This window comes from Panthera onca, chromosome C2 (genome assembly GCF_046562875.1).
Source record: "Panthera onca isolate mPanOnc1 chromosome C2, mPanOnc1 haplotype 2, whole genome shotgun sequence".
NCBI classification, from domain to species: domain Eukaryota; kingdom Metazoa; phylum Chordata; class Mammalia; order Carnivora; family Felidae; genus Panthera; species Panthera onca.
Window position 1 is genome coordinate 60,579,447 of NC_138347.1, and position 27,946 is coordinate 60,607,392.

The 27,946-nt window shown below is 39.9% G+C and overlaps 1 protein-coding gene across 50 annotated transcripts in view; it reads right to left on the reverse strand.

Annotated features, from left to right (window-relative positions):
* Positions 1-4,472: 4,472 nt before the first annotated feature.
* The window catches only part of ZBTB20 (zinc finger and BTB domain containing 20), a 785,665-nt gene continuing 762,191 nt past the window's right edge, over positions 4,473-27,946 (reverse strand). For all 50 annotated transcript variants that reach the window (XM_078453036.2, XM_060640810.3, XM_060640799.3 and 47 more), the window contains one exon: positions 4,473-27,932. In XM_078453036.2, coding sequence (XP_078309162.1) covers positions 27,511-27,932 — 422 coding nt within the window. In that variant the 3' untranslated portion in view covers positions 4,473-27,510. The remainder of the gene's footprint in view (positions 27,933-27,946) is intronic.

Here is a 27,946-nt window from a genome sequence, read left to right on the forward strand (position 1 = left end):
TTCAGGGCTGTAACTAGTAAATTTCTGCATCCACTCCAAAGTACACCTGTCAAGAGGCTCAGAGAAGCCTTATGTGTGCAAGAGCCTGAGCTTTCAGGAAGTCAGAATTATGAACTTCAATGTTTGATAGAATTTTTTTGCAGAAGGTCTAGGTCAGTACTATCTAGTACAGACTAGAGTCTAGGACAGTACAATCCAGTAGAACTTTCTTTGATGATAGAAATGTTTTGCATCTGTACCATTCAGTGTGGCAACCACTGGCCACACGTTGCTATTGAGCACTTGAAATAAGGCTAATGTGACTACAGAACTGAATTTTAAATTTTATTTCATTTTAATTAACTTAAATTTATTTATTTATTTATTTATTTATTTATTTATTTATGAATGAGAGAGGGAGAGAGAAGATGTGTGTGAGTTGGGGAAGGGCAGAGGGAGCGAGAGAATCTCAAGCAGGCTCTATACCCAGCGCAGAGCCTGACGTGGGGCTCAACCTCATGACCCTGAGACTATGACCTGAACTGAAATCAAGAGTTGGATGCTTAACAGACTGAGCCCCCCCCAAAGTGCCCCATCAGTTAATTTAGACATCACAATTCTAGTAAGTCTCTTGCATGTGGAGAAAACACAGAAGAAGTATGTTTATAAACCATTGGATGGGTCTACAGATGCTATGCATGTGGAAGGGCTCCCACCAGGAATAAGCATGGAGGTCCTCTTCCATTCTCCTGTGGACTTTCTTTGATCAAAACAAAGCATGAGGTGAAAAGCAGGCTGTGCATTTGTTTATTTCAGACTCTTCCCCAAAAGGTATCTGAGGTAGCTAAGGGGTTGTGTTCATGTAAGCAGGGCTACGGTCCTCTAAAGGTTTGCAAGTCATAGGTGTTATGCAGGAATAGACATGCATCACAGGATTTGCCCTGGACTACAGTCATTCTGACTTTATGTCAGAATGTTGTGAAGAATACATCCTCTGGTGCTAGAAGTCTAATTGATTTTACAGAGATCAGAAGAGAAGTACCTAGGGTGTGTTGTAGACTGGAAGGGGTGGGGGGACCCGGTTAAGTGCTAAGTGCTGCTACTGAGCTTTATGGCATTTGATAAGCCACTTAACCTCCTGATCTTCATTATAAATGTTTCCTTATTTGTAAAATGGTGATAATAATATCTACTTCTTAAGGCTCTTGGGAAGATGAAGAAAATGTGGTTGAGTCTTTGTAAGCTATAAAATGCAGAATTAATGTTATCATTATTGTGCCTGGCACTGCTTATGATGCCACAGAGGTCCCCGAGGGGGCATCAGACCTTGTTGGGAGCAACCAGGGTATCTCGAATTATCAAACTCTTAAAAACTGGGATGTAAGGAATGCTAAGAGTTGCAGATATATCTGTGGGATCTGCAAGTTCTCTGTAAGTATTTTAAAATTTTGTGTTTGAAGTGAGACAAACTTTTAAAAAGTCAAACATATCTTGGATAATGATGACTTTTTAAAACAAGGTATTGTTGTTGCCTTCAGTTTCCATATTTGTGTTTACAGTTAAGTTGATTTCAAGACATGGAAGCTTAACTCATAGATGATCCATTTGCTCCAGGAGGGTGGACTGGTGGGAGATTTTGCAGTAGTTGAAATAGTAGGAAAATGGTGGGAAAGCTGTTTTCACTCTGTGCGCAGTATGGATGCCACCCGCAGAGGGACATGGGACAGAGCAGGCAGTCTACCTCACTTTGTGAGTGGCAAAACATCACCCAGTATATTAAATTCATAGCTATTTTAAATTATTAAAATTAATAATCCATCAAGATGCTGCTATGGTTCACAAAACTCATGTAAGGGCAAACCAGGCATCATGAAATATTTTCTTTTTCTTTATTTCTATTGCCTAGAGTATCAGGAGAACTTAGGGGTTCAGTGATTGAGTTGCAAGAACTTAGTATTTTAATTCACAGAGGTCACCTTTCAGCCCAGAGTTCTCCTTAAGACCCTTCCCCCATCCCACACCCCTGCCTAGGCATCTGTATTCCTCATACTGGTGGAGATGTCCGTCCACACTCACTTCCTCCAACCCAAAGTCTGAAAATCCCTGGGAGTCCCCAAACTTGACTGCTTATTGCTTGGACCCTTCCCTGGCGTGCCCAGCCCATAGATCTTTCTCTTAGTTTATCAACTTCCATGGCACTGACAGTCTGAATGGTACAACCTAGCTCTTGATTTTATATGAATCTTTCTTTCTGGTTGTTAGATTCTAAGGTTTACCGGGGCTAAAGTAATTTTCTTCATTTCCTTCATAAACAGCACAATGTTGAATGAAATGTAGATGCTTACTGAAGACTTGGTGAATCTACTTCAGTTGGGTTGACCTCCTAGGTACAAACAAGACGTATGTTTTCTCCATCACACCAGTAATTTCTGTGAGAACCATGAGATTCGAGAGTCCTTGTGGGTAAAGCTGCACATGAGAAAGGGATTATGGAGCAAATAGCCTCTTAGGGGGGTTCAAAGCCATCAAATGGGGGCATATTTTGAGCCACAAGCTTTCCTTGGATACATGGATAGAAGGGCATAGTGTCCTACAGTTATTTCCACAGGAGGCAGATAGATACTGATGTGCACACAGGAAGGGGGAAAAAAAGGTGAATCAATTTAGACGGGTAAATGAGCCACATGATCACGTGTGCATTTTGGACAGGAAAAGAAGATGCCCAAATTTGCCTTATGTAGCCTCCAAGTGATATCAATACACCAACCCTGGGATTCTTACATCTTGTATCAAGAGGACTGATGTGTTTAGAACTTCTCTGGCCTTTCAGGCATAATCCTCACTTTTGATAATCTCCAACTAGACCTAGACCACGGGGTATGAGAGAATGTGAAGAACTGCCTGAAACAGAAACCCTGCCACAGTACAAAGAAGACGCAATGGGAAACCCAGAGAAGAGTTGTTTTTTTTTTTTTTTTTTAATTATTCCTTCATATTCAAACTTCACAAACAGTGTGAACTTGTACAATACCTCGGAAAGTGAAACTTACAAAAAAAGTGCTGGTAACATTTAAAAAAAAACAACAAAAACCCCAAAAAACAAACATCATTCTTAGCAACATCAATTACTCTTCCACACAAAACAGAAACCTTGTAAAATTTATTTTCGTATTTTTAAGGCGTAATACTTCCGTATAAAGTATATGCAAGAGATAAAACTTCACAGTATTCCAAAATGTCACAATAATAATAATAATATAATAGTATAATGAAGCGCTACAGTTAATTTTTCTTTTTTTGAATGTTTTTTTCCTGTTTAAATAACAAATACAAGTCACAGGTAAATATACGTGAGAAAAATACGAGGCTAATATTAAATGGCAGGTAAGGATACTGTCACTGTAAGAAAAAACTGGCAGGATGTGTGTATTTAGTCTATATTTTAAAGCACTTGATAGAAAAGGCGTATGCAAGGTTTTTCAAAACAATTTTTGTTTGTTTGATAACTGACAACAATTTAAGAGTATAATGAGGAAAAAAAAAAAGGAACAAACTCCCTCTCAAAACTATTGACCTGCTCATCCCAAACCATGTATATACTGATGGATGGATGTGTGTGTTGTGTACACATGGATTTAGAGGGTACACGGATTGATACAAGCAGTGTTCCATGCCCACCTGCAAAGATCGGAGGGTATAGTCTCTGCAGTCATTGAGCCCAAGTTCCTGTTGGGAAATTATTCTTTCAATTTAAAGCTCACTCTTTCCTTGTCTTTCCCTCTTTCCAAACTCTTCCCCAGTTCTCAGGTCTTCAGTCTGAAAAGACAATCTGGTTAGAAAAGTTGCCCTCCATTCAAAGTTCACTGGGAAATAGATACTGCATAAACAGTGACACCCGCACAGACATTGAAAATACCACTTGGACGAATGAATATGTGCATGTGTGTGATTGTGTGTGTGTGTGTGTGTGTGTGTGTGTATACAGTAGTAATTGCAAAAAAGGGACCATATTCCTTTCCATACTAAGATACAATGTGATAAGAAACATTTCTGTGCAGGGAATAGGGTTTCTTCGAATCTTATCACAACACTGTGGCGGGAAAATCAGGAAATGGGTTCACCTTTCAGCAGTCACCACAGTAAACTTCATTGAGAACACACATGTCCAGACGTCTGGTCTGTGCACATGTGCATGTTAACAGCTAGCCATTCAGCCAACAGGTAACAGAAAGACAGCAGATAGCAAAACACGTCGATAAGGTGCTCAAAGAAAAAAGTGGCACCCACTCCTTGAATGGATGGCCACATTAAGGTGCTTCAAAAAAGTTTTTTTTTTCTTCAGTTTTTATTTCAAACATTAAGAGAGTACTGATTTGCACATGGTAGTTCTGAGCCAGGCCAAGGGTTTTGAGATTTCTGACATCTTCCATTGAAAAGGGCTTTCACTGTAGTTTTATTCAGTTTGTTGTGGGTCACTTGAGTCTAAAAAAATGTTAATGGCCAAAAACTGAAATCAAATCAACGTTGACTAAAAGAAATAACAGGTGAAATGGTATAGAACATTACTGCATTCCCATTGGATCAAGATGGTCTCGCCCATTTTTCCTCTTTCACTAACACTGTTCCTTTTTTTTTCTTTGTTACAATCCATTCCTTGTGAACATACAGAAATAACCAAAGTCACTGCAAGTGGCTGTTTTTATTTTTTGTGATCTGTTGCAAGAGTCCAACCTTGTTTCCTCTGCTGCTGTTTGGGTAGCATCTGTCATGAGCATCTGGGTTTATGATGAACATCTGATTTTGTTATGTGCATGTGTGTATATATGCACATATACACGCCTATACATGTATAATATATACACTATATATATATGGATATATATAGGAAGTGTGTATACATTTATACATAATATAGTGTATATTGTTTCAACTGGAGATAAACTGAACTGGGTTCAGACACTAGCACATGTTTATCTTTCCCCTGCTCCCTCTGTACATTTTAAACAGTCTGGAGCTTTTATTTATTTTTTAAAGTGCATTTTCAATGCAGAATAACTGTGATCTACTGATTCCTTGGAAAACATTTTTGATGAGAAAAATCTGACGGTTCTCAGCCCCAAGCAAGAGAAACCTGGGTTTGATCGTGCCCGGGGCTGACGTGGCAGTGCCAGGCTTGTGCCTGAGTGATTACTGGGCATTCTGGACTCCGGGCACCTTTAGCAGCACAGCAGCAGCAGCACCTTGACGAGAAGGCGGAGATAAAAGAGGAAGAAGGAAGGAAAGCTCAGATGAGGAAGGGTGGGTTTGCGGTGTGTCTGCAGGTCGGAATTGTTCGCTTTGTATGGGTTTGTGCAGTTCCCGCTCGGCTCCAGCTAAGAGATGCCATCTAGTCTCTTCCCCGCCCACCGACACCAACCTCCCAATGCTCCCCCCAACCCCCTCCCCCGCCCCCGCACGCTCCGGCATCGCCCGTGCGTCCCCACTCCCGAGGCTGACTTCCGTGTCCGTTCCCTGTGGGTATGTGAGTGCCAGCATCAAGTAGGAATAAGGCACCAGAGAAATCAAAATGTTACAAAAAGATGCAAAACCCCGTTTCAAAGAGCCTCTCCCATTGCTCCATTAAAATATTGCATGTGATACCATTCATTTGTGTGTACTTAAAGTGTGTCAAATGCAGTCTCTGGAAGGAACGTGAGTCCCTTCAGCACCAGAGATCTATAGGAATGCACCCTTTATCGAAGCACACCCACTCCCCCACCCCCACGCCCACCCCATGCCACACTCAAAAGCACCAAATCCGGAGAACAAGGCTCTTTGCCCTTGCTCGCCTCATTTTGGATAAACATGAAAGAAGTCTATGAAACAGAATCTTCAGGAATTGCTCTACAGTCAAATGGGTTCAGGCTGTTATGTGTCTGGTTATGCGATGCTCCGAGTGTCCAAAGAGCATCGAAGGGGTTGAAATGTTTGTGTCAATATTTAGGGGAATGTGTTCAACAAAAACTACTCAAACGATACCCAAGTCCTCCACTAACACTTCAACCTCCCCTATTGTTTTAAGCACTGTAAAAAGGAAGAGGTTCATCTAACTATAAAAGGAAGAAATGAAGGCACATGATTTTATTCGGTCCCACAATCCTTAAGAAAAATGGTATTTTGCAAGTGTGTGTGTGTGTGTCTGGGTGTGGGTGTGTGTGTTTGTGCACACACACACACACATGAAATGGGAGTCCGAGGGCCATTGGGGCAGTAGTCCAAGGGAAGGTGGAAAAGAACAAGAGAGAATTTTCAGACAGAGAAGAAAGGAGAAAGGAGGAAATGGAGGCCTCTCTTCGGCTTTCTGTCATTGACAGTCTCAAGATTTGGCTGCTTTAGGGTCCAGAACGGTATTTGTTTGTCTTGGTCTAGAAAGTGCCCCCAGTTAAATATCTCCAGTTAATCATGTTACAGCTTTTGGTGTTTCCCTTTTCCCTTCCCTCCAGCCAAATGATTTTTTTTTTAAAAAAATCACAGTTTTTAAAAATTATTTTTTCAATGTTGAAAAAATATGGAAAGCTATTGAACAGCCTTAGGGCACTCTGCCTCTCCATCTTCACAGTGAGCAGATGGATGGACAATCCACAGAATCAAAAACGAGGCAGACAAGATCCCTTGTGCTAGATGGTCCCTTGCCCTACCTTCCCCAGGGCTGGGGGTGTCTTTAAAGCACCCAGCTGTTACTTTCAACTGGATCCTTCCTCCCCCAGCTGGTCCATAAAATATGGGCTGCGGAGAAAGGCAGAGCCAGTCTTGGAGAGCGGTGGTAACAGAAGGGTCTTAGAAGCTGAGGGTGGAGGTACTGGAAGGCTCTCTCCTTCAGAGGCAGCCGGCAAGCAGTGTGCCCTCTGGGCAGCCTTGCCTCTGGCAGGGAAAGCGCGGTCGCCTGCTGAGAGGTTGAAGTCCCACTCACGTCTACTTCCTGAGACCTCCGGGCCCCCCTCAGGCTCACCACCTTTATGCTTCTCTTTGCATTGTCCCCCCAGCCCTCAAGAAGGTGATGATCCAAGACGGAGAGGCAGAGCCCGTTGGCTGTGTCATACAAAAAAGGGCTACGGACAGTGGGATTTCAGAAACAAATTGAACTTTGGTTTTCTGACTTTTTCGAACCATAAAAATTAAAGCAGGGCTTCAGTGGCTTCCATCATCTGACAGCTGTTATATTTTTCTCATTTGGCAAGGCTAAGGCAGGGGGGAAGAGAAAAGGGGTTTCCCATAATTGGTCGAAGACACAGGGTGGTAAAATGCTTCCACACTTAAACTCACAGTCCAGTGTTTTTGACATTTCATAAATAGCTTTTTTTTTTCTCTAAAAAAAGAATAAAACAAGAACAATCCCTTTACTTACTCATCTGAAACAAAATAAACAGCAGTGGGTACAAACTTCTTCTTGTAACAATTACAAAAAACAACAATATAATCCCAACTTTTAACACGCATCTTGAATCAGTTATTTTTTTTTTTTTTTAACCTCAAAACTGCAGCATATCCTTAAGGGCAAACTTTTCGATTAGTTTTTTTCTTTTTTTTTTTTTTAAATAATGTCTTCACCAAAAAAACAGTCTTGTACCAATAAAATGCATTCAAAAATAGAAAATATTACACAACAAAAATATGTATCCTTCCTTTCCAAAAAAGATTCTTCACAAAAAAATGTAGAAAAAATTCCAACAATTTTTTTCCTCTCCTAAACATTAACTTTCAGTCTAGGGCACAATTAGTTATTGATTTAAATGTCTGTTTTTGCATAAAACATGGAAGATGCAAAACAATTACTGTATTAGGATTGTGAAGTTACATCCACTCCCACCCCTACTCCAAAACAAAACAAAACCAGAAAAACCCAGCAAATGTTAAACAAATGATACAGCCACGTGGCTAGGCCAAACACCTGTCCTTCCTTTTGCCGTGCATTTGTATGGGTTAACTGGCTGTGCTGGTATTGGGAATGCTGAAGAAGGGGGGTCAGGTTGGAGACAAGAGGTTCTTTAGCATTAGCTGATGTTCTAGTGATTTAGTCTCCCATGTTGCGGGCCTACCTGCCACAAATCCCCACGGAGGAAAGAAACACGTGAGGTGATACATGGGCAAAGGACTGAACGGCATCCGCCTGTGTCCCATACACATCCCTCTAGGCAAGCCAGTTTTTCAACCATAGCACTTTTTTTTTTTCTTTTTCTTCTTCTTCTCAAAACGCAGCCCAAGCATAAGATAAAAGGTAACAGAGTTCTAGGAGTTCTGGGCTTATTTCCTCCATGGTTGCGTCTCCCACATTTAACCCCTTTGGGCATTAATTGGAACAATCACAGGATCTCAGATCTCAAAGGAATGCCCCATTTTCACCATCCCCACTGAGCCCAGGTTTCTTTCATATTTTCAGCACTGTAACTTCTGTGACTTATCTTTCTAATTTGATGATATTTCTCTTTCGTGTGAGATGTACTTTGTGTATTTAGTATGAATAGATTTTTTTCATAGCCTTTTTTCTTGTTGGTTATTTGGTTGCTGGTTTTTTCTTTGTGGTTTTTGTTCTGTTTTGTTTTCTGAATTTGTTTCTGAACAGTGAAATGTGTCCAATTTTATTTCCAGTGCATTAAACAAATTTTAAATTAAAGAAAGAAATAAAACTTTTCCCCCCATCCTTCTAAAGGAAATGACTGAAAAGTACAATATAATAAAATCAGGCATCGCCAAAAATAGCATGATGTGCAACTTCAATTACATCAAATAAAAACAAACAGACAAACAAAAATTATAGAACAGAAGCATGAAGGAGCCAAGACTATATAATCCCAACTATGGTATGATTGGCAAGCACTGGTTAAAAAATAGGTAAGGCTACTCTTAGATTTCTAACTCAACATAGTTAACCACTGCTCTTCTGTCTTTTCCTTCAACTCTTAATCTTTTACTCACTAGTTCTTTATAACTTTAAAATGAACAAATTTGTTTTTTATATTTTTGGTCTACAGTAGAATTACATATTAATAATACAATAAAAAGATATTTCATTAACAGGTTGGTACTGCATCCATGTGGGGAAAATAGAAAAAAAAAAAGTACTCAAATAGACACAGCAAATGGACTCTATTCTTATAAAAATAACCACAAATATAATAGAAATTATAATTGGGGCAACAGATTCAACAGAAAAACAGGTGTAGAAAGATCTATTTTGGATAATACAAACTCTTGACAAGCTATGCCCTAGAATCACAGCCTCCACACCCTTTCTGTCATTTCCACCTTCCCATAGGATCACTCAAAATTCAAATGAAAATGAAAACAAAATGAAAATAAAGTGACAGGTGGTTGAGCCAGCCACAGCTTCCAAGTTATCTTAGTTGACTGGTCAAGACCAGGTGGACAGCATTCTGAGAAACTGGTAGGCCATAGGGGAGCCACTGATGGTATCTGTTTTTAATTTTGGAAGAGTTCCCAGACCACTGATAAAGAGAAAAACCAAGGAACCAAGTAATTCTTCTGGTAACATAAAGAAATGAGATGACATATAATTCTGATAGGACAGAGGGGTGAAGTGGGAAAGAGAAGAGAGAGGGGAAATAGATAAACTGTGGGTTTATCTATAGATAAACCCTTGTTTTTCTTCAACACATTGGTTTCCTTCTCTAAGCATTCCTTAGGACTAACTATAGGCCCAATGTGCTCTAGGCAAATATGTATCAGGTCGGCTCTCCATATCATATCTCTGCTTTGCAGCTTCCTAAGGGCTTGGTGGCTCTGGAGGAGCCCTGGCCACCCCCCCCCCATTGTCTCAAGCCCTTGATGAAGCAAAAGAGGGGCGCAAAGTTGTAATGACAGATGCTCTTTATATTAACTATTCTTACCTGATGGTTAATTTACACTGAAGGTTCAGTGTGGGGGAAAAAAAAATGAAGGAAAAGAACACCAAGTATGAAGTTTTCTTTCAGGGAAAAGAAGAAGAAGGAAATGGAGAAGGAGAAGGAGGAGGAGGAGGAGCAGAGGCAGGAGGATGAAGGGGAGGAGGAGGAGGAGAGGGAGAAGGAGAAGAGGTATCAGTCAGAAAATACTGCTTTTGGTTTCATTTAACATTGAACCATCCTTGGTTTTTCTCTCATTCAGTTGCTCCAGTATGAAGTAGAGTTTAGAATCTAGTGCAAATATCATCAAATCACATCATTCCAGGAGCAATATCCTGTCCCTTCATCCTAAGCGAATACTATCCCTTCAGACCTCCTCAGAAGACTGGGGGTAATGGTCCAGAAAAGCCTAACTGAACAAATTATTGAGTACTTGCTACAAGAAAGGCACTGTCACAACAGGTCAGCCTCAGTATTGTCCTCGCCATGGGCAGGGACGTTTTAATCACTCCAGCAACCACAATGAAACCCAGATTGTGTCTTTTTCAATAATTGAATTCACTCACCAGTGATCTGACTCCCCTGGCCATTGCTGTTGGCTCTGGCCATAAAGAACACTGATCTGCTCTGTTGTCTACACTGCCCCATGTTTCACCAATGATCTTTGTTTGGTTCTGTATGATTTAGCTCACTCTCTTCCATGGAAGTTTCTTTCTCTCCATCAGTCTTCAGGTCATGACTCTATTGAAGACTAGTTTACAGTGTCAAAGTACTTTTATTTTTTTTCCCTAGTTTTTTAAACCTCTGACCAAACCCCAAGTCATAAAGACAGTTCAGTAGCTCCTTTAATAACGAGTCTCCTGTAAGTATCACTGTGAACAGAATGAAAACCAAAGCGTCCTCCCTTGACCACCAAAGCATACCCTTCAAGCCTGTCATATTACTTTTGTCTGGGAGAGAGGAGATAGGGCTCTGGTGATTAAAATCTTTGGTGACAAAACTGGACCAGGTATGCAAGTTTCACGAAAAAAGGTGTTTCCCCAAAGCCTCAAGAGAGGTATCCTAGGACAGTTAATGTGAATGTATTTTAAAAGGTCAATTATTTCTTTCTATACCTTTGGTTTGTTGCAGTCAATATCCTCTTAGTGCTTTCTTACCCAATACACATCTCTAAGTACCTGTTAAGAGCTCTGAATTGAGAGTTTCTTCTTTAAAACTGAGATAATGCTTTGGGTGCTTAAGGGATTGCTTACATTAGTTTGAAAGCCCTAAGTGGTGTTTTTTCTGACTAGCAAGGCGGACAGTTTCCTTAATTTTTTTTTTTTTTTAACCTTGTAATAGTAGACTTGGATGGATGCTACGGAGGAGAGATAGGTATCAATGTTGTAATCTTAGGAAGGACACCTCAATTGACTGTTTTCCAAATTGATGTCCCCACATGTGCTAGTGTTCAGAGAAATTCAACATTAGCCATTTATATGTGTTGTGGCCCTTTCTTACTGAACCAGAATCTTCACAGCTGTCACCTTGGGTTCTGGAAGAGCTCTTCGGCACCTTGGCTCTTGTGTTATTAATGCCCCACACAATTGATTGCTTTTCCTGTGGTGCAAGGTTCTTTTATCAATAGTCACTGAAGAGCTGTCACCCTCTCATTACTTCTCAGGTTTAAAAAGGCAATAAAAATAAATCCAGTAAAAAAAAATTGAAAAAATTCAGCAACTTCAAAACAAAACGTTTAGGCACTGTTAAGGTCTTCTGCTTAATAAACGATAGTCTACGATGGAGCAGCTAGTAAGTAGGTTCTGATCAATTTTCCAACCCTTCCTTTAATTTCAAAGTTGGCCCAGCTTGTTTCAAAAGAAACCCTTCACCTCACTGGTTTTCAGTGTTTATTGCACTGTTCCCTTACTGCCATCTTAAAGGATTTTATCACGTGCATGGCCTTCCTCTTTGGTTAGCCTGATCTAGGTCTCACCCAGGGATGGAAAAGCATGCTCAGGCTGAAAGGATATCTCCAACACAGACAAGGCAATGTTTGTTTGAAAGCAGCACACACCATTGCCCTCTGCCACACGGAATGTGCATCAGCAAGGGGCTTTGGGTGGAGGCCAAGTTGAAGCCTTCCAGGTCACCTTGGTTATTAGTTTCCTCACCTTTGCCACTCTTACCAAAAGCTTGGTTGGAGACAACATTGGGAAAGCTTTTCTTTAAACATCTTCAATTTACTGTACTAGCCCTGCTTCTTTATAATAAGAAAACAGATCCTATGAGCATGGCAGTTTCTGGGCCCGATCAAGAGTTAGCAGAGTCCACAGATTCTCACCAACCCTGCTAAGACCAAGCACGACAGAAACAATTCTCCATTTTTGTGATGCTTCCTGTTTCATAACTGCCTCCTTCTTCCCCATATGTCACACTCTCTCCCAGCACAAGTAAATACATTTCAGTAGTGCAATGCAGTGCAGTCATATTTAGTGCAAAAAAAAAAAAAAAAAACAAAAACAAAAAACAAACAAAAAAACCCAAAAAACAAAAAACAAAACACAAAACAAAACAAAACAAAACAAAAACCAAAAAAGACCCCAAGGCCCCCAAAACAAATAAAAAAAAAAAAAAACCAAAACCAGAAACAAAAAAAACCCAAAACAAAGAAAACCCAAAACCCAAAAAAAAAAAAAAAAAAAGAAAAAAAGCCCTATTATAGACCCAAGCTCAACCCTAAACAGCTCTTACTAAAGGTTACCAGTGCCACAAAAGTGGGAAATTCAGTCTTTACCTCACGCTTCTGTGAGTCATCTCTTGTTGCCCCTGTTTCAGCTCAGAGGAGAGAAACAACTAGCATGCACTTATGTATTATTCTGTAAAATGTTCAATCAATAGGCAGAAAATAAAGGGAAGTAGATGAGTTGAAACCAGGGGTAGTGTTTAGAAGAGGAAAATAGCTATTTAATGCAAAGGTCAGTAGTGGTTTTTATTGAATGGTTTTCATCCTGTCAAATGGCTCTGATACTAAAGAGAATGGGTACAGAAAAAGAGAAAACTTTTCTATTTCCCCAAACATGTTCTAAATTTAACAGTGCTGGGCTCTTCTTTTAGAATAGTGCAATCAACTCTTCCTGGAGGATTTCTGGCTGTAGCCACCTCACCTAACATAAATAGGGACCCGAGGGGCACTCACTTCTTCACACTGACCACCGTCTCCCTCCCCTCATTCCTCTCCTACCCACTTTTTTCCTGACTACATATAAATACAGATCTACAGACACATACACAGAAATTCCCGAGGCCCCTCTCAGGATGACAGATTGAAAATTGGTACAAATAGCTCAGTGACACACACAAAAAGTACAACTATTAAATACAAAGGTGAATTATAATTACACCCAAATTAAGAATCTGCATTGTACCTCTTCTTGTATTATTCTGTAAGAAAAAACATTCATAGTAGGATATGTCTTATGGAGCTTACTTCTCGCTTAAGACTAATCTGGAACTGGTTTTGGATATGGCAGTACTGAGTGATTCTGGAGAAATGCTTTGTATTTGATAATCCTAAGAGTTGATCATTTTGGTTTGTCTGGGTCTCCATTCTCCAAATGTCAATTTGCTCGTCTGCTCATACCCACACATGCATGTTGGAAGTCTCGGGAGAATCAATATATAGTTCAGAATAGATTGTAGAAACAAAGGCATTTGGCATTGTGGGGTCAGCACACCCAAATTACTTTAAATCATACAGTTACCATAGATTTTCTCTATCCTATCAGCTTCTTGCCTTTGTTTGCCATGATGAGGATTACTACTCATCATGGAAAGAAGTAGAAAGAGATTCTACTTTCATTTTTTTCTGAAAGCCACAATTTTGTCTACACTAGGGCAAAAAAGAAACCGATTTTAATTGAGTATGTGGAAGTTACCGTTAATTTCTATCTCAATAGGCCCATCAGGAAAACTGAGGTTCAAGTCAATGGGATAAGGAAGTTTAACAGCTGACAATGCTTTTGAGAATTTTCTCCTACAAATCTACATCCAGATGGTTCCAAATCAAAGTTTGTCCCAAGGAGAGCAGGAACAGAGAAACAAGCCTTATTTTTCAAAGAACCCTCTGCAGTGAACATACACAAAGCACTTTAGACACTGTTCAAATCTTGTATCAAATTTGAACCATTACTATTTTCAGATCTCTCTCTCTCTCTCTCTCTCTCTGCATATGCCCTGGAGAGATTAGTTATAGGAGCAGTCAAGGATCTGCAGGATTTCTCTATATGGGTTTAATACTAATAAGAAGTCCTAAACCATAAAGAAGTGAGGTTTTCTTACTAATTCATAAGCCTATAATAGTAAGGATGGGGGAGAATGGCAAAGGGTGAGTGGTGTTAGCTTTCTCTGGTAACGCTGAACACTGGCTTTAAAAATCCAGAACTGTATCAGGTTTAGTCCAATCACATTGCCCTACCGCCCCTCTTTGCTTTTCCTCTGTTCACCTAATTGAAATTGCAATTATTTTAAAGATTGAGCTAAAAATGCAAATTATAGCACAAAAGACAGGTTATAAAAAGGTTGTCAGGCCATCTGAAAATTGAGTTGAATTAAAAACAGTTGCTTTCAAATGAAGCACTACAATTTCTCCTTTTTTTTTTTCAAAAAAAGTTTCTAATTTGGTTTTTCCTTCTTTTGTGGTGGTGGGGGTATGCCCGGGTGAAGGAAGTGCTGGCAATGCAGTACCAGGCTCCCTCTGTGACTGTCACCTCCAGGGCCGGGTGGGGGAGATGGGAAGCAATGGAGAAGTGGGTGTCTCTCTAGTTAAGACCCCAAGGACACATCATAGTTTTGAAATGAATAGAAAAGAAACCTGAATAATTACAGAAATCTATAGATTGATTGACTTTGCATTTTAGTAGCATCCTTTCTTTGTCTTTTTTGGGTATTCTGCATTAGATATTAATAAGAAGCATCCAGTGCAGGTTTTCATTGAATTAATTTATTCCCAGCCTTATTCCAAAAATTGGAGGAGGCAATAAGGATTTGTAGTGTAAAATACATGACCTTCATCTGTAATCAATTCCCATTCTTTGGCCCCAGACCTGTTAGTTTAGGTAAATGGGGTTTCTCTCAAGAAGTAGTTCTGATTTTAACTATTCTACCCTCAAAGTGCAGAAAGAATCTCTCTCTTCAAAGCTCTCACATGTTTATTGAAAAAGAAGATAAGATTTTCATGGAGAAAAGACTCCTTAATGGTGGGAAGGAAAGCTTTCACTCTAAAAGGGCAAGAGTATGGGAAGGGTGGGCATGATCTGACTGATACATACGGCCAGGGACAGTATCAAATTAAAGAATCAAAATCTTTTACTATCTTGACAAGAAAGAGATAAAGGGAAACAAACAAACTTCACTAAAATACACATTCCTCCAGTTTCAGTTTTCTAAAAAGTAATAATTATGCTTAAATCAAGGTTTATAGATAGCAAAAACTGTTTTAATGTGTAAAAGTATTATCCCTTTGCTTTACTAGGTTAGTTTCACTTTCTTTGAAGGAATTGTATCTGTGCACACTTGTCCTAAAGTCCAGTGCAGAAAATAAACTGGTTTGGTACCAGCTTCAATCTCAGAACGTTTCCTAAGCTATATTTGCGAATCCTAAAACTACATATCTGTAAAATGAGATGCAGACTTTCTGAAATGCATTGTGGTGGTGGTAGGGTGGGATGGGGAAGCAAGCTTTTTATGGGGGGAAAAGAAGAAAGAAATCTCTTCTTATTCTCCCTATTATGTACTATAATGTTTATGACCATCATTTTGCTGCATTAGTTACTGATAGGGGCCTTGGTGCTCCTGACAGGTGTCAGTTTACAAAAGCAGGAGGCTCATAAGCAATAAGAAATTCACACTCTGTAGTCTCTAGAATATTATCAGGATTTACACAACAATCTAGACTAATGCAGAGGTTGTGGTGAGAAAACCTGGTCTCAGAGTTAGGGCTCTTCTTGGGGAGCCAGAAGGAACAATGTCAAGAAGGCATCCTGGAGAAATCTTTGTGATTGTGGCCAAATGGGGCCTGTCAGAACTGGATCCTCTCATACTCCACATTACACTTTAAACAATAGTAGTTAGGATTTAAAAGAGAGTCTTTCACTGTTTCAGAAGCCAAAGCCTGAGGAGAAGAGTACTTTAGATGAAGAATACTTTTTTAAAAAGATAGAGGGAGTTAGAACAGACAAATGAAGAGAAAGACGTGAGATTGGGAAAACATGGCCAAGGGAGGATCACCATCCTAGGCCACATAAATACTGGCTTTAAGAAATGTTGGTTTCCTACTAGATGTATGACTCAGGAAGGTTTTGAACTCTCTCTTTATTTTGTGGCTCTCTAAGGTGTGAGTTGACGTTATAGACTGATTTAATTAAGGGAGGAGATGGGTCAAGCCTCTAGTCACATTAAGAATATACCTCGGATAATAAATTTTGATTCTGTTTGTCAATGGGTAAAGCCAGAATTGAAATAGCATACCTCCAGTGCACTTCAAAGCAGGTAGTACTTTAAATGCCACAGAATTTGTCTGCATGAGAGCCAAGAGGCAATGTAGGAGCATGGCAAGAGGGGTGGACTGGAAGTCAGGAAAGAAGCTATTACAGGAAAGAAGCTATCCCTGTAAAGGGATAGATCCCGAATGATATCACCCCTTGGGGCAACGCTTTAGCAACCAGATAGTTATAACTCATTAAAATGAGATCTAGCATGATGACTAAATTATATGTTGAATGTTTAGGTACTGGGGAGTGTATTCAGTATCTAGTCAAGTATCTAGTATCCAGTCAGCCCTATTATATATATGGTTTACATTTTAAAAATAGCTGCTTGCAGAATAGACACTTTAGACACTTTATGTATCTTTTCATCTCTCAGTAAATTACTGCTTAAATTTCTATGTTAGTCAACAATTATTCGTTTTTCAGAAAGGTAACAAATGAAAACAATGCTTCCTAATTGTTTCCTCCTACTTGAGTGGAAGTGGCTTTACTTGTTTTAGAAGAGCTCACTAAGGCTTGAGCAGTCAGCAAAATTATTTTAAAATGTTACCTCTTTTGTTAGATTTCTTTAAATCTCTTATCTGGTTAATATACCATTTGCCTAAATATTAGCAGGACTTGAAAGGGTCCACATTGATGAATTTTGGTCTCCCTCAGAAATGGTCCTACTCATACCAGGAATTTGAATGCTATGATATTTAAAGAAAAAAAAAAACAAACAGAAAAAAACATTTTTTTTCCCCTTTACCTTTGGCCACATGTGAAGGTGAAAGGGATTAATGACCTTTCTGGTACAGATGACATTTAAAACTGTGACTCAGGTCCTCCCACTCTCAAAAGAATATTGATAACTTTTAAAATTTGAAGGTACAGTGAAGACATACTTCTTCACTCTGCCTACGAATCACAAGGAGCTGACTCCTGTCAGTGCTTTTTAACTGCACAAAGCTTAGAGAAGGGCATTCAGAATGGGGTGGGGGAAGGGAGGGAAGTGAGCACTCAGGAGTCATAATTATTCGCATTCTTCAGGGGTCGAGAAGAAGAGGTAATTTAAAGTAGTCCTAAAGAGAAACAAGAAATACGGGACATGGTTAGGAAAAGAAAAGGGGAAAATTGATACAATTTGGGTATTTTGCGAACACTGGAGAAAGCAACAGTCCCCTTGACTCCCATTTAATTCACAATTCTGTCTGTCCTGAAGACATATATTTAGTTGAAAGCTTTGGAGAAACAGATTTAGAATTTTGCTACTAGACTCAATATGAGCCCCTTCAAAGTAGGCTGGAGTAGGTCTACCAGGCTTCACAAGTGGAGGGTACTGCTAAGGGTGTGAATAAGGGGAGGGGAGATGAATCTTGTTGCCAGGCAGGGAAGGGGGAACACAGCAGAACAAAATGGGATTTGAAACTAAAAATCTATTAGGAAAGATGAAAGGATGGAATTGGTGTTATTTATACTGAGAGGCCTTAATATTGGTCCAGTGTGGGAAGGGCTTTCACACTGAGTATTATAAACAACTGTTTTCATTTTGTCCTGAATGGAGAACTGAGAGAAGGAATCTGGTTTTAGGTCCCCAGGATGGATGTAAAGTTTGTCCAACTATGGAGTTTTCCAGGCATTGGGTCAAGTAGCTAAGGGAAACTGAAGAAGCTCTTTATCTGAAAATACTATTTGAAAATGTTTCTGGCTAGGAAGACAGGATGCCCGATTTCTGAAGTTTCCATGATGGGCTGGCTAAAGAAGAAAGGCACTGAATCCCCACGTTGACAGACAAATGGAGAGAGACACTGAGGGGCAGAGACCCGAGAGCCAACATTTTATACATTCTGCAGGCTAAAAAATGAGATCCCTATTTCTCAGTTCTATTTCTATCAGCCTCTGTCATGAAAAAGTTCCTCAAATTCTGGTTTTATTTAAGAAAGAAAAATCTCCTAGGAAAATGAATGTTATATTGCCAAGCTGCCTCCAGGGAAGCATTGAAGACTAGTTAAAATAATTGTAAAGCACACTGAAAACAGAAATTAGTCAGGAAAGGAGCTGTATTAAAATAAATGTATGAAAACGCAGTTGGGACAGCTAGGCATTTCACTCCCTTATGCTTCTCAGATGAGCAGCCCTTTCAAATGCAGCCTGTAATTGTTGGTCAGATCATATGGAAGTTAAGGAGCCCCTTGGTCATATTTTCAAAAGCAAATATAGAACAGTGACAGTCCTAAAAGGGAAAATCACAGATACATTCATATGCACTTCTTTTGTTCTTCAGATATTGAGAGGGCCAGCTAAACAAGATCACTTTGGATATGAACCTCTTTGTATCAGCCACACCGGAAAAGAAATGTTTTCTTAAAAAAAAGTTTTCACTTTCCTACATTTGCTAAGTCTGAGCTTTAAAAAAAAATTCTAAAATCATGTCAAGACAATACTGAAGCTGATAATATAAAAAGCAAACTAGAGCAGTAATGATTATTATTAAATGCACCAGATTAACTGCAGCAGGTTGGTGATGGGTGATAAATGCAAAGAAATAATATTTCAATCAACTCATGATCATAGGCAGATTCAAAGTTAAAATGACTATAATGTAATATATATTTCAATATAGAGTTGTTATATATAATGTGTATGTTCTAGCTTTCAGAAATACTGCAATGTAGTGTACTGTACTTAAGCATACCTAAATGTAACTCATATTCTTCCACAAAGTCACTAGTAATGTTAATTAAAAAAAACAAAAACAAAAACAAAAACGAACAACTCATTTTTTCTTCCAGTAAAAAGAAATGCCTATGGTTACAGTCACAGACTTTTGGATATAGAAAGACAATATACATTTTCAAAGAGAACAACAATGAAAAGCTGCTAAGTGTAAGTAGCCTGCCTTAATGGGGGAGGGGAAAAGTCACCAAAATAGAAGAGGAAAGAAAATGTCCTCTGAATTCTGCAAATTAGCAGAAATAACCTACATGTCATAAAAAATAATAGACCATCTAGTAAAAGAAGGGCATGGGAGTGAGAAAACTGAATCCGATGGTTTCCAGGCCACCCTTTAAGGTTGGCTACGAGAGCCAGGTCCATTTGTGCAGACCAGTGTCCCAGAGCAGCGTTCTACTTTAACGTTTGAGATGGGCGAGAGCCATCAATTCTTACAGACTACCAAAAAGGATTCCCTCCTAGAGTCTATTGGTTTGCTAGACACAGTAAACAACCCACTCCTGGAAAGACTTCGGCAAAGGCCACGTTGGTTTCAGGAGACACAGTCTGGAATTACGATGATGACCCCCTGATGCAAGCAGGATGAGGAAGCTTTAGTTTGGGAGTAAAACTTACGGGTGGGCGGGTGTTTGTGTGCACACACTGGGTTCCATAGAGGAAAGGAATGGAGGCTTTCAAGCCATGGACTGGCTCAGACCAAAGTTTGTCCCAGGCCTTGCTCCCTGGCCTCATGCCCCTCCTCCCCAGGAGACCAAGGGAGGTGCCCCAGCTTGCCGCTCTCTTGCTCTGCGTACCACTTGAGTACTTGTGTTCTACCTTCTCCTGGAGGAAAACAGCCTGTCCCTGTAGGTTTGCTGTGGATCCAACAAGCTGCCTTTGTTTCTCCCAACTCCGAAACTTTACAAAAAGCAACAGAGTGGGCAGGTGACTGCTTCCTGGGAAGGGAGCCACAAGTCTCGAGCACAATGGTAGGAAGAGGGAGCCGTATCTATGCACCAGGGCCTATGCCTGCGTGTGCCTCCTTTGAGAGGCATACACACTCCCAGACTACAAGTATACACGCAAACACATATGTATGCACACACGTCAGGAAACCCAGCAGAAGTACAGAGTTTGTTACGTGCATTCTACTCTGCACAGCATATTCAAGTTTCTCATGAAACAGGTACGTAGAAATGACTGATGGTTGACCTCCTCCAGAATGCCCTCATCACAGATGGCGGATGGCGCTGATGCACCCTACTAAGGCAACAGAGCAGAAGCAGATAGAAGATATGTGAGACCGTTGACTAGCTAGAAATTCCAGAATCTGTTTTGTCACTGGGGAATATGAACGCACAACAGTTTTGTACTGAGAGCACCTCACACCGCGTGTGTACATGCATAATGTGTACTCATGTATAGACATTTTGGACAGCAGCCGTGACCTACTAGCTGGGTTAAGTCCTTTTCATTACTGGAATCTACATCGAAATGACAAGGATTTTGCTGGGCAATTCCAAACTTCTGTTGTAACAGTAGTGGAAACAGATGTCTCTTATGGGGTTAATTTTTTTCTTTTCTATTTTACGCGTATCAGAATCTCACTGAGGTATTTGGAACCAAGGAAACCCCTGAAATTGCAAGAGGACTGGTAGGGACTTTCTATATCCTAATTAGGTATCTCAAAAGCTGGGATTCCCATAACTGTGGCTAGGTTTCCTCTATGATCTGCAGATTATGCTCCATCATTGAAGATTTGCGAGTTGTGAGTTTGCATTTAAACAAAGAACCACCAGATGGACCAGATGCTCACCTACACTGAGGAAAACTGAGTCTAGAAGTAAATATATACTGTATAGGGAAAGAAAGCTTTTTGTAGAGACTATTCTCCCTATTAAAGAAATGATTAAAACTGGCATACCAGGCACCCGTGATCATGTCTTACGGGATTTACTATTTGACTAATATGATGCCTATTTTACACCCAGCCCAGACCTATGTCACTGAAATAGGATATGAAAAAATAGCAGCCACTTCCTGAGAACTGTCAGTTCCAGAGAAGTTTGATGCCTCCCTGCAAAACCACTGTTTTCATAGTCTTCACTCGTGAATAGGGCTCATTTTGATGATAATGCAACCATTAAAAAGCAAGAAATGTCTAAGTCTTCGCACCCTTCCAAGCTCTCTAACCTCTGTTCTCTTCCCTGGGCTTTCTGATTTAAGGCAATAATTCTTTACTGTAAGTGGCTTGGCTTCTGGTGAAAATACCTCGACTGAGGTCACTTCAGATTAGATTTCAGCCTGAAGGTTTTCAATAGGCTGGGCCTCAGGAACCACTGGAACCCAGGGTGTTTCAGTCAGTTATTTCAACCCAGGACATTTTTACCACTTTTCAGTGAAATACATAGTTCTGACAAAGAACACCATGCTCATGCAGCCCTCATCCTCTACTTCCCCATCCTAAAAAGAATGAAAAACAAATCCTAGTGTTCCAAACCATTTTTGGGATCTGTTAAGGTGCATCTCTGACCACTGTGGATTCAGTGTTCAAGGACAAAAAATTATTGAGAGACTTAGAAAAATCTCTGGGCAATTTTGATCAGGCTCATTATTGTAATACTTAGTGCTAGAAATGATGCTTTGGGTTAGTAATTTCCATGTTTTGTGTTTACACAAACACTGAGTCACCATAGCTTTTCCTCTTGCGGAGGTTTAAGCAGTATGAGAAATGGCAACTCCACACAGAGAGCCCTTGGGAATATGAAAATATTCTCACTGGAGAGCAAGAGCTCTTCTGCGCCCCCTTTTCTGTCTCCACATGCTGCCTGAGCACCAGGGTAGAGATAGCTTTTGAAAGTTTGCCCCATGCAATCTATTTCCTGGGCACCTCAGAGAAGGGTCTTTTTCTTCATGACAACGTGAAGAGAAAGGGGCTGCCCCCATCCCAATGGGGAAGTTATGTAGAGCCTCAGAAAGCCCCAGGGGGCTGGGTCAGCACAAGCACTCTCTTCAAGCACTGCAGATGGAAAGGCCTTGGGTTGCCTTGCTTTTTCTATGGAATTAGGAAATCTATTGAAATTCTAGTGCGCCCTTCCTTTTGTTTGTTACCAAGTCACATGGTTCTGTCTTTAGTGTCCTATTTTATTTTATTTTTTTAAATTTCTTTTTCTGGGGGATAAAATTGGCCATTTAAAGAAAGTTCTTTTCTAGTGAGTAAAGAGGTTTCTCAGAGCCAGAAATCACTCAAAAGAAAGTCTGTCGACCCTACTACCCATGGAAAAGCCCAGAGATTTCTCTAAATACTTCTTGCCAAACTTCCTAGGGTTGGGATTGGATGTTTTTTGGTTTCGCATTATTGGGTGCTGAATACAGTGTGCAGTCCTTTTGTTCTCTTCCCCAGGGCTTCCATTACCCTGGACTTCAACTCATGACTAAATTAAAGAATTCTTTCAGGAGATTTCTTTTAAGAGTCAGGTCACAACAGAAACGGCACCCTCCCTTCGAAATCCCAAGGGCATCTCAGGTTGTGTCTGCTCTTGCATTGCACCTTCATTTTGTTTCTTTTTTGCACAGCAGAAGCAGTCCTGATTTGGTTATCTGATACCTCTTCTGCAGAATCTCATACCCTCTGCTCCCAGCCTCAGCTGATTAAATAACATCTTCTGTAACAACAGAGAAAGTCTCCTGAATGGGTATGTCGAGTATGAATCCTGGCCAGATCTAGCTCACTGCTCCCTTTCCTAAGAGCAACAGGTGTCAGGGAGCATGATGGAGGAAGCACATCTAGGAAGGTACATGAACCTTTATTATGTTCTGTCAGGGACCTGAGGGATTTTATAAGGGGCACACCTCATTTTCAACTGCTGAGGGAAAACAGATTTGGGGTATGGGCTGGGCACATACTGCTGGTGTGCTTGTAAGATGGACACACAAGTAGGTCAAGGCATTAGGACTTACTTGAAGCTCATACACCCAGAGGAAACCTTTTTACTTCTCATATCAGAATGTACAAATTCTAATGGTTCATGGGTTCCAAAGGGGTTTCTTGGTCCTTATAGAATATTGGGATGGTAAATAAAACCCATAACTTTTCAACAAAGCCAATCCAAGTCTTTTCCTTCTAGGGCTGCGAACGACTGTGGGCTCCAAGATGCCTCAGAAGAAGAAATAGACTAAAGCTGGAACAGAAGAAGGAAATTATCCACCACACTTACTCATGGCACAAACAGTTTCAGAGCATTAGGAATCTGGGCAGGAAAAAGCCTATGAAACTATTATTAGGACCTAAAGTTTACAACTCAATTAAAATATATAGTAAAAGCCATTTTGATACAGACACTTTCATTTCAAATTATTTTTGCCTTGCTTGTTTCTTAATCTTTTCCCATGTGTAAATCTGTATCAGATCCATCTGTTCCAATTCCTTCCTTTTTGGGGACTATATTTTACACATTTGGGTTTTTTTTTTGGAACAAATATTGGCATTTATTATAGTTATTGCCCTCTATGCTGAGATGCTACCAATGTTTTCAGTGCCGGGAAATTTTATTTTTCATAACTGTATCTAAATGTCATGAGATAAATATTCTCCTTTGACTTTTTTCCTTTCCCTTGTTCAGCTAACCCACTTTTAAATCATAAATTACTAAAAAAAAATGTTCTTTTCCAAACCAGTTCTTGTTCCCTGTATTCATCCTAAGAGGTCTTAAATCTGGAACATTTGCTTCCATTTTATCTATTTTTTTCCCCTGACTACTGAAAAAAAAATTTTTTTTTAGCACTCATAGCATCCTAGCATGAAGTTCTAAATGTAAGAAGATTGTTGCATTTGAAACTAAAAAATAAAGGATTCATGCTCATCGTCTATTCTTGAAGCAAAATGTTTCCCCATTTCTTAAGATGTTGGGAATTATTTAATTTAAAAGTAAGGATTGCCGATCTAAAAGCATCTCTATCCTTTTGAAATAGGTACAGTCTAGTTTACATCAGTTTAGAAGGTAGCCCTTTCAAGAGATCAGTAATGACCCCGTAGCAAGTTCATGGCTCCCCAGTTTAGATCTGCAGTCTAGCTTCTTCCTCTCTCCAGAGAACAAATCTGCCAACTATTTTAGACTATGAGTGTTTGGGAGGAATAGACATACAGTAAGAAAAAGTCGACTGCTATGCAAACCTGGAGAGTCCGTGTGGTTATAATGACTGCATCACCTCCCCAAGAATTCTCGGGGAGTTCTCCAACATTTTTAAAAAAGAGATGCTTCATTTGAAGGGAAGGGATGAATATTAGTGTTTCAAACCCAAGTGGAAGTTCTTCCCTCTACATGTTCTATAGCAAAATGTGGATTTTCTTTTAAACCAATTGCTTAGATTTTCACATGGCAAATCAGCATTTGGGTAAATGGGTCTCCCTCTGATTTAAGAAGCAGATTGCTAAATGTGGCCCACTATGGCACCCAAGATCAACTTTTCTAGAAGTATTGTAAATTCTGCCTACTTTGCTAAGGTTGGAATAAGGACACTATCTTACTTAAGTCAGCTACTGTCAAATAACTGAAAAAATTTTGAAGTGGCTTTTGGCTTCTTCCTTTGTAGCACATGCTGAGTGATTTCATGTCATTTTTCCTCCAGATTAAACAACTTTTTTTCTTAATGTCAATTTTTTCTTTTTTATGTCATGGGTTGAATGAGTTGTTTTCAAGAGATCAAAACAATTCCATGACATGGTTAATTAACTAATGCTCCCTCTGTTGGCAGTAAGTGGAAATATAGAGTCTTAACAACACTGCTATTTTAAAATGCAAAATTAGCAGAGAAAAATGGACTTTATCTTATTTCTGAAGCTGTTCCCCACTAACTTTTAAAACAGGTCAATTTTGGACACATAGCTCTTGTTAGAACTCCTCTTAGAAATCACGATGAGTGACACTCATCAGTTAACCATCCAAGTCTACATTAAACTTCTAGCAAATTATTTACCGAATAAAGGACCATAGGACCAAATAAAACCCACATATACCCTAGTTGCACTAATCCTACTAAACATCACCAAGAACTTATGGAAAAGATCCGAGTTAACCAATATCTAAAATATTTGAGTAAAAGCATTTTTGCCATTACAGAGATGCTTCCCTTGGAAGATTTCTTCTCATTTGTTGCAGTTTTTGCAAATAAGTCGCTGACAGGAGAATTAAAATGCAAAGCAATTTTGAAACAAAAATACTGTCTTTGCTTCTTTTTTAAAATTGTGGTTTGGTGTTTCTGCTTTGTTTAAAGATGTCCTTTTCCCCCCTGAAGAGTGTTAAAACATGCCCAGCAATAAAATCACCTTTGGAATATTTGTTAGGCTTAAGAATTCTTCTATTTGAGACGGAATCCCTTCAGGACACTGTCTAGAATGGAAAAATCCCTATTACGATGCTTTGATCAGGACCGAGGAGAGAAATCCCAACTAGGAAGAGAGAGTGGCATCTAGGATGATGCAATGGACTGGTAGCCTTTTGAATGATGGATGTTGCCATCTGAGAAATATCTGTTAATTTCTTTAAAACTTTCCCAAAAGCAAGGGTTAAGAAATCATCTAAAGGACGGTCATCTTATTTAGCCCTCTCAGCCATGGTGGAAATAGTCAGAAGGTGACATTTGAAAGGAAGAAAGTAATTTTGGCATCAAGGCATCCTGATCTGTACCAGGCTTCTGATAACGCTGCTCTCTGTAGTTGTGAAGGGTGAGGAGGCCTGAACTCCTCCTCCTGGCTGACCACAAAAGGAAAACCCATTTGTCACGGCCTCTAGACTACTAGCGTTTCCTTAAAGAAAAGAAGTAAAGTCAATAGAAATTCTAGAATCATAAGATCTCAATGAACTTATAGAGAAGCAAGGAATCTGTTTCTGAAAGATAAAGTCCTCCCATGAAAAAGAACAGAATTCTAGATGGATCAGTTGAAAAAAAAACTCAGTGGAGCAACTTAACGCTTTGCTAAAAGTCAAAGAACTACGTATCAAAATACAAAGCAGCAGGTTCAAATTACAGCAGGGATGGGCTGGCCACAGAGGCCCTCAGCAACCCAGGCAATACTTAAAATAATAAAAATTAAGAAAAATTAAAAAAAATATGAAGAAAATATCCTTCCTCTCTTTCAAATATAACTTTAATTGCCTTTTATTCTTTCTATCTGGAAGCAGTAGCGCTAACCTTAACAGTCTTGACTTACCAAAAAATATATATACGTGTGTGAAATAAAATAAAAGAGAAGGGATCGGTGGCAGTGTATGCAAAACCAAAACAAAAAAAAAATTACTTTTAACAATCTCACTTTTTTTTGTTTTTTTTTTTACACAAATACTGTCGTAAATATATTAAAAAAATCAGCATTCTATCTGGTAAACGTCACTTTTGCCCCTCTATAAAATTTTGAATTAAAAAAGCCTCAAGAACTTTTTATTATTCCCCCCCACCCTCCATTTCTCTTTCTTTTTCTCTTCCACAAGAATATATCCTGACACTTTTTTTTTTGTTTTTTTTTTTTGCAAAGATTGTTGGAAATAATCCTTCTCTTGTACCTAGAAACGTAGGTGCAAACCTCTGATATCTTTGTTTTATCTGCATTCCTGCCTTTCATGAAAGTCCCTCTTGATTGTGCTGAGGCTGTGGCTCAGCGAAGACACTGAATAAATACGATAGCCACTGTTGCTTGATGCTTGTCCAAGTCTTCCTGGCTTCTGCTGAAAGGGGGGATATGAAGGAGGTGGGCCAGGGGGTGCGGACTCAGCAGAATCTGGGGGAGAAGCCTGCCATTCGCCTTTCCCACACCACCCGACCCACTGCCCGTTCCCACCCCCCCCAGCCCTTTTATGAAATCAGACAACGTGGTAGGTGGAAAACAGCAGGGCCTTTCCTCTGGGTTTTCAACCAGAAGCGATATTCCACAGTTTTAACTGGTTACTGTGAAGTCCGAGCGGCCAGAATTGTGAAAATGTCCACTGAAACACTGCAAGCGGTGTACTTAAAGACAGTAGGCCTTTTAGATTTTGTTATAGATTTTTTGTAGTGCTCTTCACAAGTGAAAAAAAAAAAATTTTTTTTTTTACTTTTTTTTTTTTTTAAAGATTTTTTTTTTTGTAAAGAAGGGTTGTATTTAGAGGCCAGTAGCTAGAGATCCAACCAGTGGACCTCTTGAAGCACTACCAGGCCTTAAGGCCACCATCCGAGGGAGGCTGGGAAAACTATCATTCACCCGAGCCTCCGGAAATGTAATGTACCAGCAGGCAAAAAACAGTTCTTCATGTAGTACAAAATGAAACGAAACAAAAAACAAAAACAGAAAGTAAAAACGAAACCAAAACATTTCTTAAATTCTAGTGCCATAGCTTTTTTTGTTTGTTTGTTTCTTTTTTGTTGTTTTGTTTTGTTCATAAGAAAGAGAGAAAGATAACTACTTATCCGTCAGACACGTGCATCCTCATGTGGTCGTTGAACTGCTCGATTTGGTCAAACTTTGCTGGACAGACGGAGCAGACGTAAGTGGTCCCCTCGGTGCAGGCCACCACCCCCGGGGGGCCGGCGCGGGCACCTGGGGGTGTTCCCGCGGGAGGGGTCCCGTTGCTGGCACTGTGCAGGGCCACGTGTCGCTCCAGGAGGGTCTTGTGGGAGAACTTCTTTTTGCAGATGTAGCACTCATAGGACTTCTCCCCCCGGTGGAGACGCATGTGCACATTGAGAGAGCTTTTCTGGGTGAAGCGCTTGTTGCAGATACTGCACTGGTATGCCCTCACTCCTGTGTGTGTCACCATGTGCTTGATAAGGTAATCCTTTAAGGAGAAGGAGCGCCAACAGATGCTGCATTGGTGGGGCTTCTCACCTGTCGGTGTGGGA